General features: G+C 41.7%; 3 protein-coding genes across 8 annotated transcripts; 1 reads left to right on the top strand and 2 right to left on the bottom strand.

The window, feature by feature from the left end:
- The first annotated feature begins 783 nt into the window (after window positions 1-783).
- Window positions 784-9,202, top strand: LOC115680340 (uncharacterized). Of its 5 annotated transcripts, none has more exons than XM_030604138.2 (11): window positions 785-1,376; window positions 2,410-2,667; window positions 4,026-4,268; window positions 4,362-4,511; window positions 5,059-6,449; window positions 6,980-7,053; window positions 7,174-7,255; window positions 7,335-7,454; window positions 7,661-7,767; window positions 8,369-8,526; window positions 8,740-9,202. In XM_030604138.2, exons 1-11 carry the CDS (start codon window positions 936-938, stop codon window positions 8,980-8,982), a joined length of 3,267 nt encoding a protein of 1,088 aa, XP_030459998.2. In that variant the 5' UTR covers window positions 785-935; the 3' UTR covers window positions 8,983-9,202. The 5 variants fall into 5 exon arrangements, with proteins under 5 accessions (XP_030460001.2, XP_030459998.2, XP_056170286.1 ...); XM_056314313.1 differs by having other exon boundaries at window positions 1,235-1,376; window positions 2,546-2,667; XM_056314312.1 differs by lacking the exon at window positions 785-1,376 and adding an exon at window positions 3,641-3,811 and having other exon boundaries at window positions 2,562-2,667.
- Window positions 9,203-9,364: 162 nt separating this feature from the next.
- LOC115680422 (non-specific lipid transfer protein GPI-anchored 9-like) lies at window positions 9,365-10,955 on the bottom strand. The gene is made up of 3 exons (XM_030604230.2): window positions 10,502-10,955; window positions 10,058-10,123; window positions 9,365-9,697 (listed from the first exon to the last, which is right to left on the bottom strand). The coding sequence occupies exons 1-3, from the start codon at window positions 10,833-10,835 to the stop codon at window positions 9,564-9,566; spliced, it is 534 nt and encodes a 177-aa protein (XP_030460090.2). The 5' UTR covers window positions 10,836-10,955; the 3' UTR covers window positions 9,365-9,563.
- A 411-nt stretch (window positions 10,956-11,366) lies between these two features.
- On the bottom strand, window positions 11,367-16,424 carry LOC115680412 (protein TIFY 6B-like). 2 transcript variants are annotated; one of them, XM_030604216.2, is made up of 7 exons: window positions 16,184-16,424; window positions 13,700-13,887; window positions 13,077-13,381; window positions 12,854-12,944; window positions 12,411-12,756; window positions 12,273-12,333; window positions 11,367-11,767 (listed from the first exon to the last, which is right to left on the bottom strand). In XM_030604216.2, exons 1-7 carry the CDS (start codon window positions 16,266-16,268, stop codon window positions 11,641-11,643), a joined length of 1,203 nt encoding a protein of 400 aa, XP_030460076.2. In that variant the 5' UTR covers window positions 16,269-16,424; the 3' UTR covers window positions 11,367-11,640. The 2 variants fall into 2 exon arrangements, with proteins under 2 accessions (XP_030460076.2, XP_030460078.2); XM_030604218.2 differs by lacking the exon at window positions 16,184-16,424 and adding an exon at window positions 14,355-14,725.
- Window positions 16,425-18,001: the final 1,577 nt, after the last annotated feature.

An 18,001-nucleotide genomic window follows, 5' to 3' on the forward strand; every position in this document is an offset into this window, starting at 1 on the left:
TGCATGGGATACTTTGTACATCGCAAAATTTTGCAAAGGCTTGAAAGCTTTATCTCGGATTTACTAAGAACATTATGAAAAACATTAAGAAAAGATTTGGGACATTAATCAATCTAACAAGACACTGTGGAGGATCACGGGGCCAGTTCGGAGGGACGAATGAGAGGGGATGATGATATTACGCGACGAATGAAGAAGATTAAAGAGAGAGATAATTATACGCGAAACGATGTCGGACCAAATGATTGCCGCCGCGTCACCGAAGCGGGGAACGGCAGGTGGGGGCGTCTCGAGAAACGGGGGCGACCCCGCACTCGCGCAAACTCCATTCGACAGAGATTAAAAATCCCAAAAACCGAAAAAAAAAAGAAAAAAGGAAAGGAAATAACCAATCATTAGCCCCAATTGAACAATCGTCTCCTCCCGCACACGCACCACGTCACACCATCTCTCTCTCTCTCTCGCTCTCTCCCTCTGCTCCGCCATGGCCGTCTCCTTCATCTCCTTCCCCCCCAAGCCTCCCTTCTCCGGGTCCTCTCTCCCTCAACTCGGCTGAGTCCATTCGACGCTTGACTCGCTCCCTGTTTCCTCCTCTCTCTCTCTCTCTCTGTGTTTGCGTTTCCTTCGTTGCAGTTGCAGAGCATCGGAAGAAGCCTGATCTCCCCCCCCCCCCCCTCCCCCCCTCCGCCGTCAATCTCCGGTATCCACCGTCCCGTCGACCCTCCGCCGCTTCAATTTCCCCCCCTCCTCCCCCTCCTCCCCCTTCTCTCGCCCCGCGCCTCCGCGCACTCCCGTCGCGCCCCCGTCGCGCCCCCGCCCCGCGCCGAAGGTGTTGGCGCCGGACCTGATGCGCCCCCTCCTCCTTCCTCCCTCGAGACCGTGATCGGAGGCCGCGGCGCGAGGGGGGCTCGGCTCGGCTCGGCTCGGCTCATGAAATGGCGATCGTCACCGGGGATCGCTACCTCGAGAGGCTCGTGAGGTTCGTGGAAGCGCAGGCTGGCCCGCTGATCGACGGAACCCTAGTGCTCAAGCTCAACCCCGTGGGGCTCCACTACGTCCAGTCGAGGCTGGAGTCCCTGCACGAGCTCGAGCGCCTCCTCGCGGGGGCTCCGGTCGACTACCTCCGGGCTTATGTCTCCGACCTCGGGGATCACCGCGCCCTCGAGCAGCTGCGGAGGATTCTGCGCCTCCTCACTTCGTTGAAGGTCGTCTCGGTGCTCCCGCCGCAGTCCCGGGATCCGACGCCGCTCTCGCTGCTCCCGTTCGGGCGGCTGAGGTTCCTCGAGCTGAGAGATTGTGATTTGTCCACATCGGCCGCGAGAGGGTTGCTCGAGTTGCGGCATACTCTGGAGAAGCTTATTTGCCACAATTCTACCGTGAGTTCTGTTCCGTCTACTGCTTCTCTCGACCTTTCGGATCAGATCAAGTGCCGTGGTTTTTTCATTTTCCAGTCTATGTCTATAGCTGATTTTGGTTCTGCTCACCAGTTAATTCTGCGCTTTTTTAGATGGGGAAATTGGCTGAATTTTAGTAAGAAGTGGATGAGAAACTAAAGTTAATGCCGTATAGATTCATTCCCCCTTTCCTCCCGTTTATTCGTACAGGCCGTTCTCCTTATATCAATCACGATTACATTGTTTTTTTATTTTTTTTAAACTTCAGTTCACTCAGGTTTTGGATGTTTAGAACAGCTATGTTCAATGTTGGAGTTCGGGTTTCTTGAGAGAAAAAAGTAATGGAGCATGTGGTTAAGTAATGTTAATTATAGATTAAGAAAAAGGTCGTTTCCATTTGGGTGTTCTTTTTTTGCCCTTTCCTTTTTGCTTTAAATGCTGTTGACGGGTCATACTAAATGAAAATCAATAGAGATGGCGTCTTCATGCAAATTTGAATGAAGGGAGGTACCGGGTAAACTGGTGTCTTCATGCCGAGTTGAATGAGTAGAGGTGTCCATGGAAATATTGTGAGCCAAATGAGTAGTATTTACTATGATTGCCGTGAAGGCATATGGACTAGCTAATGCTGTTAATAACTTGGGTTTTTCAGAAGGCAGAGAAAGCAAATGCTGATGTTGTTCGGTTAGTTGGAGAAATGGTTGTTTCTATTAAATAAGTTTCTTGGTTCATGGCTGTTAAACTGTGGTTCGAAAAGTTTAAGTGAGGGATTTTTAGGTGTTGTCATTTCATGTTGGACTCTTCTCCTAAGAGAGAATGTTGATGCTCCACCTCCTTCAATCTGAATCTGCCTTTTCATCTCTCTCTCTCTCTCTCTCTCTCTCTCTCATAAACACTTTATGACTGCTTTTTATGTGGAATATTAACCTAATAACACAATTGTGTACATGACTCTTCAACAATGCCAATTTCGCAAAAATTCTTGTTAATAATCTATTGTTCTTTTGAAATATAGGATGCTCTACGGCATGTTTTTGCAAGTAGAATTGCTGAGATAAAGGACTCTCCACAGTGGAACCGCTTATCGTTTGTTTCATGTGCTTGCAATGGCTTGGTATTGATGGATGAGTCCTTGCAACTTCTTCCTGCAGTTGAAACCCTTGATCTTAGTAGAAACAAGTTCTCAAAGCTGGGTAATCTCCGGAAATGCATGAAACTGAAGCACCTGGATCTTGGATTCAATAATTTGAGAACAATTTCATCATTTACTGAGGTAGCGAAGGTTATAATTAAATTGAAATACTGGTTTATGATTATCGTTTGCGTTATATCTTTTCGCTTTCAGATACACATATTGATTTGGAAGTTTTTCTGTATTCGCGCGTGGTTTCTTTCTTCTTCTAATAGCTTGAAGATGCTCTTATAGTTTTCTTGTGCTTTCCAATTTGCTATTCTGTATTTAGAGATTACACAGTGGCGAAATTGATTATCTTGGGATACTTAAGCTTTTCAGTAGGCCTAAGAAGCAGGATGTTTTCTTCGTGGGCACATCAAAGTTATCATGGATCTCTTTGGTTTTTTCGAGGCCTTTTGACGCTTCTAACATAAAAAATCAGGACCTGGCATGTTCATTCATTTACTTTTTGGAGTCTTTTTGGGGTTGGGGGAACCATGATTTTTGTCAGTTGCAGAATGTTCTAAGTGGGACAGCTAAAAGATCGCTGTAGCAAAGATGATGATATGCCAATGCTGACTTTATCTGCGCCTTTTTGAATAGCTGAGTGAGATCAAATATATGTGGAGCTTCTATTGTTAACAATATGTGGATTTTAGGGCTGGTGCCTCTTAAGATTTTGGGGAGCCTTTAGTATTGACAAAAGAACTGCCCTAATGTCCTTAGCTTCTATTAACAGTGAACGGTGGTATTGGCAGAGATATGTGATGTGCAAGTTTTTGTGCAGATAACATGTATCTTTTTAAATTTGTCCCTTTTCCCTTAATGGCTTTGGGCATTTCAAAGCCTTAAATCAATGTTTGACAACCGATGTGGTCAATTGTACCAATGACCTCAGATTCTTCATAGCCAGTGCCTGTGTTGAAAGATTGAATTGGTCTTTCAAAAATCTCATGGCTACCAAAGCCATAGAAGTAACATTTGGTGGGAAACGATTGGTACATGAACTTTATAGTACATATAGTTGTTAGTCTGTTGAATCCTTTAAACAAATATGTGGAGTGCATGGCAGAATGTGCTTGGTATGTAAAGGTAAGTGGTGGAAGCCTCTTCTCTCGAAGCCAGCAGTCTAATGGAAGCTGATGCCAGGTTGAAAGATAATGCATTGGTGGGAACCACATTCAACATGTCAGCTAGAGATATTGCATACACAGTTCGTACATCAAAATTTCATTGCTTATATGTAAATTTCTTGTCCGCCTCTCCGCTACATAAATAATCTGACGCTTGGGAGATGGTTTGGTGTGTCGCCAATAAATAACTTTTCTCCACTGTGTCTCTACCTCTGTTTTGTGGCTTATTTACTATTGTGTTTCCTACAATTTTGATTTTTTTTCCATTTAGGAATTAGCTTTGGACTGATGCATGGATTACATGGATGTCATTGCTTTATGCAGGTCACATCCCATATTGTAAAACTTGTTTTGAGGAACAATGCTATAACTTCATTATATGGGATCGAGAATTTGAAGTCGCTCGAAGGGCTTGATGTTTCCTACAATGTTATTTCCAATTTTTTAGAGCTAGAGGTACTTGCTGCCCTGCCTTCATTGCTAAGTTTGTGGTTGGAAGGAAACCCAATATGTTCTGCCCGATGGTATCGACCACAAGTGTTCAGCCTTTTCACCTATCCAGACAAAGTAAGTCAATCCTTATAAATTCGCCAGAATGTAATTGGTTTAATTATACTTAAGTGTATATCACAGTCCAGCTAAGTTTACCCGTTCTTCTAGTTGAAGTTAGATGACAAGGGAATTAGCAAAAGAGAGTATTGGAAGCGGCAGATTCTTGTCGCCGCTCGACAGAAGAGGCCTGCAAGCTTTGGATTTTACTCGCCTGCAAAGGATGATGCGGAGGGAGAGGGTAGCATCAACAGGAAAAAGGTCGGTAATTTATGAAGTTAACTCCAATAACTCTTCGCTCTTATAAGGGAAAAAGAAAACAAATGACCCTTTATTGTGCTTGCGCATTCCCGTGAATCCAAATCCAGGGGCACGAACCTATGTTAGTTTTTCCGGTGTGCATGGGATGGGCAAGTGTTAGGCTAGTGGGGATTCATAGGATGATTGAAGAGCCTTGGAATACCCTACTGTTAGGAAAAGGATAACGGGAAGAAGCTTGTACCCCTCAATTTGAGTTTTTAGCACAGGTTAGCATTTTTGTTGCTTTGATTGTACTGAACCGTAGTGCGGACCTTCTCCAGGATAATGTCATGACTTTTTCTTGGTAGTTGGATTTATAATAGTACCTAAAGAAAAGTAAATGGAAATAAATTTATATATGTGTTTGCCTAACCTTAGAGTGTCAATTCACTAGTTCTATTAGATCACTAAATCATTTTCTTGGTTTTGGTTTGGAATGCTTGTATAGTAGTTGGTTTTTCTACAGCTTTAAAATGTAACATGAGAAATCCTGCTTCTATTTCTGCAGAAGAAGCAACCTCGTATTGCATCTATTGATAGTGAGGAAGAAAGCACCTGCATATGCTCTGACCATGATTCCATCTCATGTGATAATGAGGTATCCAGCAGAGAGGAAAATGTCAGAGGTGATGATGAGGCTGAGATTGTTGATTTGATGAATCGAGCGGAGGTTATGAAGAAAGAGCGTTCTGTTTTTTGGTTACGTGAGTTCAAGGAGTGGATAGACCAGTCTTCAGAGACTTTGTTGGAGAATGGGAAGTTCGATTCTAGAAACAAAAGGTGGCATTTTGGCGAAAACTCGAAATACACTTCAGATTCTTTTCAAGATTCAGGAGATGGTAGCAGCACAAATATTTTGGACTCGGATAGATCATTGGCTCTTTCACATGGGCATCGATTCCTTGATCAGGTCAATGGAGTGGTAAACGCTGGCGGTGTTTCTCTTCTTGACATGGGCAGGACAAATCTTACCCACGAGCATAACTACCATGGGTCTAAGCATACCAAAGGGTCACATCACAATAAACTCGCTGCTAACGGACAGCAAATGGCTGCAAATTCGATCATATCTGTGCCTTCTGGTGATGACGCGATAGAGAAACGTTCTTGGTCCTCTTACCATGGATCTCCACCTCATTATCGAGAGAACATTCTGCAGCGCCATGACAGCTTGGTAGAAGAAATTCTGCAACTTACTGCTGACTCCTATTCTGCAGCATCTTCGGATAATACTAGTTGCAGTGAAGATGACCTTACTGAATTTGGGACATCAGTGTCAGATGTGGATAAGAGATTAAATGGAGGGACCCGAAATTGGAAAGTGGATGGACATTTCTTGATCAATAGCTTTGAGGATTCAAAAAATCCATCTCCAGGGACAGGTGAAATTCGCGAATTTTTTATTGATGTACCTGCTAAACAACCATCTAGGATTCTGGATCTTGATGTGCAATATTATTCTGGTTCTCATTATCATGAAGGTGAACTTCTTGAGTCAGTCAAGGAAGGGGTTAAATTGTCTGAGAAGCGCAAAAGCAAAAGGAAGCCTAAGAAAAGAATTGTGCCTTTGTCAGAGGAGAGCAGGGGAGCTGACAAGTCAGGAGCATCGTCAGCCTCAGGTGGTCCTACGGACACTAGTAGTCTGGAAGACGGACAAACAAAACAAATCTTTAAAGGGGGTGATTTGGAGGAAGTTTATGAGAAGCAGGCATGGGACGCCGTTAGCACCCAAAAGAATGACACAACCACTGCTCGGGAAAAAAGCTCAACAGGAGGGACTGATGAATTTATCGAGACATACTTTAACATGAATGTTGCAACATCAAGAACTTATGAAACTTGTGAGCAGTACCTTCGTTGTGATTGCGTGCTGGAGCAAGAATCCATTTACAGAGAGAGGTGAGTAACTTTAATTTTTGTCCATAGATCCGCATTTCAACTTCTTTTCTTGACTTGTTTAGTAAGCTTTCTGCATTGATTTTGCTTTTCTTAGTTGCTTTTCTTAGCTTTTTTGGCAGTTCATTCATTTAATAGCTGCTCTGTCCTATCGGTTTGGTTTCTTCTGAAAATTTGTTCTCTCAACCTATTTGGCAGTACATCTATTGTATATTCAAGCAGTTTTTTTAATTAGATCTATTAATTTTTGCTTTGAAGCAAGGATCTGGCGAATAATTGGATACTATGATCAAACTGATTGTGATTACATTTAAATGGACTTTATGGTTATTAATATTCCCAGCTCATTCGAGTCTATTCTGAACGTTCTCAGCTCTCTTTAGTCTATTCTGAGGTTTGTTATCTTTACCACCCCTTGCGTATGTCCGTATCTTGATTTTATGTTGTAGACAGTGATATGGAGAAACTTATGTTATAGTTTCTGTGGTTTCATGCTTCCCTTTTTTACCCTTTCTTTTTTCCCTCTAATGCAGAGAAGTGGCTCTGTTGCGAAGCAGTGAACATCGCCTCTATGTGCTTCTGATTGCTTTTAGATTCGATGGGTCAGGTGGGGTTTTTCAAGTAACTGTAATAATGTGGTTATATCTCTCGTGATAAACTTTGATTAATCAATTCGTCATCTAGTTCTTCCAGGTTATGCTGAAGTTCAGCTTGATGGAACTTGCAGGAACTATTTTGAGTATGCTGGGCTGCCACATGGCTGAAGAAATTAGAGAAGTTTCAATTGGAATGGGCTTCCACATTGTGAGGTTAGTGAGTTTTGTTACCTAAAAGATTTGCTTTCATTGAACCAATTATTTCTCTGAGCATCTTCTCTGATTCACACAGGGTGTGCATTGATACTGGAGCGAGGTATCTGTTCATCACAAGGAGCATTGATAAATCAAGACTACTACTTGAAACATTGGAAATTATCAATGTGCTTGATACAAAGTGTTCTTTGAAGAGGTACCTAACTGTACCAATGTGCATGTTAATTTGATAGTCCTGCCTTTTTTGGTCTAAGTGCGTGGTTGTACATAATTTAGATTCATGCATACTATCCACATTCTTATGTCCATAGTTTATATGGCCTCGCAGCTTCATAGCCTTTACATGTTTTCATATATACTATGTGGTGATGGATTGTGGTATCTTGTAAAATTGAATGACAGTTTGGAGCCAGTGCAATTCGAGTTATTTAGCAAGCAAATAGGTGGAGGCGCAAAAGTGAACATATTCCAATACTCGATGATTCTTTTCTGTCACGACAAAGTCAAAGGTTTGTTCTTAGTATTGTGGTTGATTTGTGATTCCTTTCTCGATGTTGTGACCTCCAATAAATTATGGTCTCTTTTGTTAGGAAAAATAGAACTCGACTCTAGAATAGGAAATAGTGACTTGCAAAAAGACAAAAGGGAATTAAGTCTTGAACATTTATTAATTAGTAGAATTAAGTCATGATTTAGAATTAAGACATGAATATATTATTCATCAAAGGGAAATACGTTTCTTTATCCCAATCGAATTGGATTTGGATTTTGATTCCTTGTAGTCTGAGTGTCTTCTTAGCCCAAAGACATATCTTCTTTTCCTTGATTAAGGTCTGGGTGATTCCACACTTGAAACTACTAGTAGAAAGTTGGACGAGCGAGTGCCTTGGGATTCATGGATTATGTTTGCTAATTCATCCTCTGGGTTTCGCATGCTTCTGAGAGTGAATCTTTTATACCTTGCACCGAGAAGTTGAAAATAAAATGGGGGTTGTCTTGGTCATAATGCAATGTGATGTAAGCTAGCGGCTTCTGTGTATATGCAGCAACTCTTAGATGGTTTTGTTAGTTTCCGCTGTTTTTACACTTAGTTTACTTGGAACCTGACAGATCAATCATGGGCTTCAAGATCATTATTTGTTACCGGAGGTCAGTTGCTTATATGCATCGAGGATATCAAGCAGTTCGGCACTCTTTCCAGAGATTCGTCCTCGCCCCCCTATTTCTCATTAGTGTCAACTTGCAGTATTGCTGATGTGTCCGAGATGGTATTTCTTCTTTCCTGGAAGAACTCTTTAGCATTCGCAAGCATTTGTCAAGTGATATAGCCATATGTTCCATGATGATTGCCTATTGCTTCAGTCCCTTAAGCGAATCATCCCTTTAATACGATATTTTTGCATTCACGCTAGTTGTCACTCGCCACATGCATGTGCTTGTTTTGTTCCATGTTCAAAGTCTGGTTGAAACATTGCTTTCAGGTCATCGAAAGTGGGGTCAGCTACTGTGTGACCTTAGCTCTTGAGCGTGCCGCACAGGAGTTCCGGCCGTCAACGAAAGCTCACAATAAGATTGCAGCAACTCCTCATGGGAACTTATCTTCAGGCATTCTGTCATGGAAGCTCAAGTGGTCCTCTGAAACGGGTCTGTTTCAGTTTGTGGCGCTGTTGAAGGCACTCCATGCCGGGACAGGCTCTCCTCTATTCATAAGAACTGAATCGTGATTCTTCCTTTTGTTTTGCCTTAATATTCATTTCATTCTTTTGGTTAGGTTCGTTCTTCCTAGTTATGTTGATGTGCTTTTGCTTGATTTTATGTGGTGAGCCATAGTTTGTTTCCTATTATATCATTCTTTGGTTGTATTCTTTTACGAGCAAGCTGTCTCATGTACAAAGTTTGTACAGTTACGGGAAATGATAGTGAAAATGTCAGTCGTTCTCTGCATCGTGTATTCCGTGTTTTCACGAATTATGACTCTATCGGAGCTAGTCCTCTTTACCTAAAGTCGAGGATAGGCTTTTGCGTTGCATTTGTCATGGCCTTTTTGGCCTTTTGTAATCAAACGTCCTCTTTCTCTCGCCATGCAAGTCTGACAAGCGGTTGTGCTTGGGACAACCATAATTTCTTCCAAATTGGGTTTGAACTCGTACATAGAGAAAGAGCATGGTTTGTTAACCATTCTGCTTTGTGTTAATGAGTAGAAGCCTGCAGCGGCCAACTCGTCCTTGTTTACAAAGAAAAAGAAAAGGCAAGAGAGGATAGAAGCCGAGTGATGCAGCTCTTCATGGACAGATTCAGTTTGAAACTACCAGAGCTTTGACATGATCAAAGCAAAACCCAGAGTGACAACTCCTGACCCAGCAAGACGAGAAGTCGTCCCGCTCTTCGCGGGGCTCTCAGGAGCTGCAGCTGTCGAAGTAGCGTTGCTTAAGGTAGAGCCTGTTTCATACAGCAAAAGTACAAATATTAGGTAAAAAAACCATGGGTTCTGCAGTATGCGTTGTGTTTGTGTATGATACTGTTCATAGCGTACTACTCTACATTTTTCTTTCCCTTTGATGCTCTTCAAGTTGATTGTAAACGACAATATCTAGAGAGCAACCGGATGCAAAAGTTGATTTTTAATGCTGGCTCTAGACTCTAGAGATGCACAAAGATATATTCAATGAAGCTGCTTCATAGAAAGATGGTAGAGCTGACATGCAATGCAACTGCAGATGAAAGCTCTTGGTCAACAGCAGAAAGTTCCGTGAAAGAAAGTGATGCATATATCAGGGAAAGGGAAAAAGTAGGAACTACCATCGGCAGGAGTAGCTTGCGAATCGGCAGGGGTTGCCAGTGAACTAGCCGGAGAAGCCGCTGCTCCTGCTAATCAGAGGAGCGGAGAAGTAAAGTTTCAGTCACTATGTGGTTTAAATCAAGAAAGATAAGGAGCGAGCAAAATATCTATGAGCTCTGTGTTAAATTCGGAGCGACAAACGCATGAACTTAAAGACATCATTTGCAGCAAAAGCTTCAGCCGCTAAAAATTCAATGAACAACATACAGCCCGTCTCGAAATTACCATGACAAATAAATAAAGAACGACCAACTTTAGAAACAAAAAGGCAATTCTTAGGAAAGAACCTGCGATACAGGAATCCTTGTCCAGGAGGACTCTCAATTTTTTTTAATTATAATGGTTCGGCAAGGTATCAAGAATCCAAGATTATTATTATCTACAAAAGGTTGATTGTTAATTACCCTTATTGCAAACCGAAACGTCGACGTCGGCACCGCAAGTCTTTGCGAGAGCCAGAGCCCCGGCTTGGGTGATGCCCAGGCTCTTCAGTGTATCGGGCTTGTTGAAGACTTGACACAGGCACTGCGAATCGCCGGTCACCAACTCCTTCAATGGACCGCAGCATGAATCCGGTGGTGCCGATAACCCTTTGAGATACGCTTGGCATGGGATCAGCTTCTGCATGCACGACGGCGCCAAATCCGCACCGCTCACTCCGCCAAGGAACTGCGACGAAATTTGAGTGGCCCATGAAGAGAACAAGAGGAGCAATGGGAAGAGAAACTTGGAAGCCATGATCGATTACTGTCAAAGAAGAGGAAAGAGAAGAACACGCAGGAAAATATGTAGGGAACGAATTGTTTTCTTGTTCTCTATAAGGGCTTTATCTTTAATAGGAAAATGGTTATATTGGTTAGTTGCCTCTTCCTATGAATAGGATTCTTGTTCCTCGTGTTGGTGTTGTTCCTAGTATTTCTCTGTCCGGAGACGGTTTCCATCAGCTTCTCAGGTTTTTCTCACTACGTGACTAATAACCCCGTTGTGCATGCGCATGGCCTCTTTTGCCTTTGGAAGCTTCCAGCATTTTTCGTTTTATTTTCCGATTATTTCAAGTATTTATTAAGGTTTCACTTTCAAATATAAGCTCCTTAATTTTTCTCTGTCGACTTAGATAATTGACCCTTATTGATGGGCAATTTGACAGTGATGATTTAACAGCGACTCAATCTCGCTAAAATCCGCAGCCTCTAGACGAAACTTCCGCCGCATATGCACAGAAATTTTCTCTACCCCTTTTGAATCTTGAGTGCTGGGAGTTAAATGCCAGGAAGAATCAGATGAATTGGATTCCTCTCCAAATTATGAATTCTAGAGATGTACAGCGACTCGTTTGGCGATAAGTTACGCCGAGTTTTTCGCAATCTAGGCGAATAGAATGGATTATTCCGCTACTGGGGGATACAAAATATTAAAGCTGCAACAATGAGAAGCTGAATGGCTCCTGATCGACCACTCGTTGGCGAGAACGATGAGCTCCGATCAAAGGTGACTGCTTCAGCTTTCTCCATATTATAGTAAGCAAAATTTCCATCAGAAGTTTCTATTTGGCCGCTGACTGTGGACAAGGAGCAGATGAGTTGAGGATGGAAAAGCTAATTTCGCTAGACGTGCTGGTGCTACAGGCTGGCGATTTCTTGTCCACGGCATAAGGGGATGAGCTTATCACCCTGAATAAAGCACAAAGGAAGCATTTACATTAGCAACAATATGAACGTGATGAAGTCATTTGGGTCTAGTTCAAACAATGTGCAGAATTTAGGTATTAGTTTCCTAAAGCACATTCTGAGCTGACCTGTCTTTGGTGTTGTAAAAGCAATTCAAGGAAGTACAGATTCTGTCCATGTCATTTTCAAGGCAAACAGTGCAGTAAGACAAATTGTTATTTGTTGAACCAATTAAACTAGGTCTATTTGCTTCCAGTACCTGATCAGAGGACTACTACATCAGTGATTTTCATTGTTTCTTTTAAGGCAGAACAGGGGTTAGTAAAAGCTAGAAGGGGGATCTCGGGCAATTGATGTGCGGGAACCATCAATTGGTACATCCTATCCAGACATCTCCAACTATGATGGTGAATCGAAGAGAAACCAAGCAATTCAATTATCTGTATTTTCTCATCTAACAGAGAAATAAGTATGACTAAATGTAAAGAATGCAGGACTCTTTACTCACCGTTCCTTGCGCTTCTCTAGAAATCGAGCCAAAGACGCCTTACGAGCCTGAGGCAAAGCAACTGCAAAACAATGTTCCATCACATAACAAAAATAGATTACATAGGAAATGAAGAAGCACATAGACCACTGCTTTTACCAGTTGACAATAAAGATGCTGCACCATGTCCGATGGGCGTAACAACTTTGGAGGTCTCTGATATGTTAACAGGACAAGCAAAAGATCCTAGTGGTTTCATTGTCATCGTGTCATTGTCAAATGTAGATTTTCCTCCTGATGGAGATCCAGATTGAGAGGTCACAGACACGAGGTTCGGAAGTCCCAATAATGCTGAAATATTCTGAGGCTGATTTCCCCTTGAAGAGTTATCTGTACTAATTCTTGATATTGCTCCTTGATCCTGACCCTGACCCTGAGTTGTGGCAAGAGTCTTACTGTGAGTCAAAGGAGGGCCATTACCGGCCAATAACATAATAGCCTGAGCCTGGATAGACAACACAATGAACAAAAGCAAAGATCAATTAATGACACATTTGAAATCTAAGAAGTGACTAAAGCAACGGTGGAAAAGGAAGAAGTACCTTCTCTGGAGATACATCATCATAAACATTCACAGACCCGGCATAAAAGATTGTCATCTGAGCAGGCATCTCAGGGTGTTTTGAAGCTCTCCTGAGAAAGAAAACAAGAGACTCAGCCTATTTTCTCCAACAAAGCACGCCATTACAACAGCAATTCAATGTCCAGATTAAGTTCTCGGCAACTTATGAATATAAGATTTCCCCGAGTTAATAAAAGAATTACCTATAGTCAGTATAACCGACGGTCGAACTCGTGGATGGAAGCAAAGAAACAGGAGGTAGACCCAGAACTCCGCCTACAGGTTGTGAGTTCACCGGAGAACAAACCATATTCTCCCTAACCGAGGAAAAATTGGCCTGAAGAACGGGACTTTTAAAAGGAAGAGAGGCAGTCTTATTTGGTCTATTAGATCCCGAGTATATCTTTACTTCTTGGGGATAATGGACCGAAATCCCATTAAGGTGTTGCTGTGGGTAGATTGTCGGAGCACATCTTTCCTGTGCTTTCTTGTCAACGATTATGCTCGTCTGCAATGAAAGAAGCAAATCATCACAAATGACCAATAGAACGAAAAAAAATATTATACTATCCGATACAGTCTCAAGGTACTGTTAAGATCACCTTTGGGACTTGAGTACCTTACCGCTACTGCTTGTCTACGCTATTGCAATACTAACTAGAACGATTAGTAATTGTGTATTGCAAGCAGAAAGGTAGGTGATTTTCAAAGCAAGCCAGTGATTCATGGCTTGAAAATAACTCTGTGGGATTTAGAATTTGGAGAGAGAGAGAGAGAGAGAGAGAGAGAGAGAGAGAGAGAGAGAGAGAGAGGCGGACAAACGTACCTGGGGCTCTCTTGATTGCAGTTTCCACTTAGAGTTCGAAACATCTGGGACTTGTGTGTTCATAGATCCAGAAGATGCTTGCGAATCAGGGATAACTTTCTTTGGCCTCTCCTCTTCAAAGGCCTTGAAAGATAGGAGCTGAGAAGAGCCAGAAACCTTGTTTGAGAAAGCCCACTGCATCTGCGAACCTTTAGATGATCACCAAAAATCAGCGAAGACGGAAGAACACTGGCCAATCATTCACAACAAAACTGTTGATATAACCGGTCAAACATGCACACTTCAACTTTTTCTTGCTGTTGCAAGATTCCTTAATATCTCCAGGTTAAGAATCCAAGTAAGGAATAGCAGAATGATGTATGCTTAAAAACAAAAGAAATCAGAGGTGCCTAAAGACATTTGAAAGGAAATATGCCCTTGTTGATAAGGAAAAGGTTTAAAATGGGCACTGTCAAAGTGATTCTATATTACAAATGATAAAGCAAGATGAGCATGCAGAATATAATTGTTAAAAAGAGATGACCCGGAAGGAAAGCGATATAAAAATGCGCTATAAAATGCGGTCATGAACATGGAGCTGATTGCCAAATCTGCAAATAAACAATTCCGATTAACTTGCACTGAGAACGAAAGCAAAAGGAATATTGAGAATGACCTCTTGCGTGGTCCACTCGAAAAAAGCCTTTTCTCCGAATATTCATGCTTGAAGCTTGTGGGTTTTTTAATGCATGTTGATGAGCAGGTTCACTGCATGAAGCCTTGGTCTCTACAAGTTTTCTTGTTAATTTAGAACGGGAAGGATTTATCTAATGAATAGAGTTAGGTGGTGACCAGCCAGGCACAACCACTCAGGATCTCATTTTAAATGCTTATGATAGAAAACGCAATTCTGAGATGCATTGGACAACTGGAATTGCAGCATATATATCATTAAATATGATTACTTCTTCAGGCACACATTATTATTTTATTAGAGATGCCGGACACCTGTTCAGGTACAAATACTAATCTGCAACTCCCTACATTAAAAAAACACCACATGAGACATAAATGAAACACACCACCAACTCATGCACATGTTGAGAGCACAAATTTTTAACCCCACCTTCCCAAAGCCAAATATCGAAGCAAAGAAGTTTCACATGGAAAATACTTTATAGGTTGGACCACATCACCCAGATAAAATAAAGGGCTAGAAAGGAAGGGCTTCTGTGAGCTGTGAATGCAAGGTGTCAAGACAGAGATGGGAGGACAACTAAAATAAATAGTTTCCAACAACCAACCTCAAATGGGAGAACAAACTGACATTCATCTACTTGACTTGGTTGACTGACCCACGGATAAACCTAAATAGCACACGTTTGAGCCTTTATCCAATATTTTCTCACAGAAAAGCATGATAATTGTGGCCAATAATGTCATCTTCCTCATCCTCAACAAATGAGCAGAGCACCACAAAAAGTCCAAACTTTTGCTTCACCTTCAAATCCAATGCTTCTGATACTGACATCGAGTGCAGCAAATACAAGTGATAATTTCTTTAAACGTGTTCCAAGGTGTACCTACTCTGTGAAAGAATGCTTGCACCTACCCTGTGCGATGACCAACACTTGCGCACTGCGCCTGAACAAACAACCAATACTTACATTTTTTTTTTAGGCAATTTTTCCTTGAGAAATGTCTCTACGACCACACTTATGACTGAGACAAAAGGTACAATATCTAAAACTAAAAAAATTTCATCTTCAGTATCTTGAGGCGGAAGGTAATGAAAGACACTTCCGTCTGGCGTTGCTCCGCCTTTTATTGTTTCAAATGTATGTTGCGTTGTAGCTGTAACAGCAAACGACATTTGGCAAGCGATATTTCAATTTCTTGCGTTGGCTATCAGAAAGCATTGTGCGTACCTCACGCATTGCAAGAAATGCTGCTAGGTGCTGTAAGAAATGGGGCACTTCCGATTATTCCTTAAGCTAGACATAAGTCCAAAAAGTATTTTAAAAATTCTTTCTTTTAAGTAAATTTCATGTTAAGATTGTGAAATTGAAAAGAAACTCAACAAAATCTATTGGCAGTTTGGAACTCCTCGTCTTACTTCATAAACTTCAGCTTTTGACCAATTCAACTTCCATCTGATTCGCAAAAGATAAACTTAAAAATTCACTTTACAGATTTGAACTCGCAAACACATGGTCAGCAAACAAGGCGCTTTCATCTTGGTTTCGCTCAGCGGCATCTTCGCAGGAGTCAAAACTTCGAGAACGTAAAACAAATTTTTTTCTATAAGCAAAAGAAAGATCTCGCCGAAATTCATGGAACTCGAAGCGCTCCACGCGTCCCAGCATTACGGTCGTTGACCGCAGTCAGACAACAATCAAAGTCGACGCCAAAGAACAAACACCCATCGAAAGATTCTTTGCAGAGCCCAAAAGAACAAAGAGACGAAAGAGATGAAAAGCCGATAAGGAGAAGGGCGAGACGTACTTGGGTCCGTAAGATCGCCACCCTTTTCGTCTTTCGCGGAAACGCGACGATCTTTCGAAACCAAACTCAGGAAGTCCCTCTCCATCTCCGCCGCGCAAGGACAAAAGCTCGCCGAATCAACGCAAGTTCCCTTCTTGAACCGCAGAAACCTCCCGAAATGCGAAGATAAATCTTGAGCAGCGAAGACGAAAGATCCGATTCTTGCCGCCTCAGCTGTCCGAGGGAAGCAGAGGAACGCAAACGAAGTACAGAGTGAAGAAGAAGAAGAAGAAGAAGAAGAAGCAGAGCAATTTGGCTTTCGGAGTTGTCGTGAGATGTGGACGGTCGGATTTGTGCCAATTTTGGTGGGTCGGAGTTTGGTCAACCGGCTGCTCCGGTCGAGGCAACCGGCTGCTCCCGGTTGCAAACCACGTGCGGAAACGCACCGAGAAAGCTCGAGGCCCGCTTGGGGTTTCTCTTCGGAGCAAGTATCGGGTGCACTCGAATCATGCGAGCGCGGCGTATCTATCGTTACGTGGGTCCGACGCGGAACCCCGCCTCGTCGAATATTACATGTGAGTTAGGCTCGTATGCACCGAATACTGCTAAAAAATTTTATTTTCCTTTGTTTTATTTAATACTAGCTCTCACACATGGCAAGATATGATAGGACCAGATTTCGTCACGAGGAAAGACAATCAATTCGAATCCACACGATCAACTGAATTAGATGTGCTCCCCGATAGATCCGATCACACCTAGCGATATGGATCTGTGAATCGGGTGCACATAATAATAATAATGTCTCGCAAAAATGGTCCCGAGGATTTAGATGAAATACTTTTTGGTCTTTTTTTTTTCTTTTTTAAACTTATCAATTTCTAGGGAACATTTATCGGGGCGTCTTTACGGGTACAATATTTAATTAAAGGACGTCATAACGATGTGGGTTTTCTTTTGAAATAATTAATACCGAATATCGAAATAACACGATATATGAAAAGGTTTCAATGAAAATTTGTGATTGGTCTGTTGTACTTGTAATTCAACGGCTACCAGCTCTCAAAGAACAATTTTGCAGAACAATAAGATTGCCCAATTTTGCTTAACTAGCATGTCAAGCACAGAAAAAAGAACCATTGATTAGGTTGTATTTATAAGTTAGTCCTGTTTTTTTAACATAACTAGCTCACTTTTTATACAAGTTTTGAAATGGTCCGCCTCTATTAAGTCGACGCACATATGATATACGCGACGGTTGCAAATAAGACTATCCGAATTTGTTATATAAAAAATGAGATAATCACGACGTTACGTACAACTAATTTGCATTGTACCACGACATCTTCCGCATCGACAAAACAAATAGAAAACTTCAGGACATCTTCTCTCCTACATATTTATATAAACACATAAATATTCATATATTATGCATTTCGTTACATAGAAATTTCCTAATGCTCTACCGGTCCATCATCATCCTAATATACTAATGTTTTTCTCCCTCCAACTAAGAAGTCTATAAGCTAACGTGCGTAAACAACATTGCTAGTGTTAAACCAATCATAGAGAAGTCAACGTTGCCTCCATAACTTGAGAAGCAAGAGTCCTAAATCCATCACTATAATAATCACCCTCACAAGCCCCATGTGAATGTCCTTTCACTTGCACACTTTTATGTGGCAATTGCACATGCAAAATCAAAAGGCAATTTAAATAACCAAAAAAACAAACGTATGAAATCGCACTGCTTTTTAATTACTTTCGAGACCATTAAAAAGATATTCACAATCTAAACCCCCCCTCACAAGATTTCTATTTATAAATAAAATCAATTTT

Source organism: Syzygium oleosum, unplaced genomic scaffold, assembly GCF_021117445.2.
Source record: "Syzygium oleosum isolate NSW1041296 unplaced genomic scaffold, Sole_v2.1 Sole_v2.09, whole genome shotgun sequence".
Lineage (NCBI taxonomy): Eukaryota > Viridiplantae > Streptophyta > Magnoliopsida > Myrtales > Myrtaceae > Syzygium > Syzygium oleosum.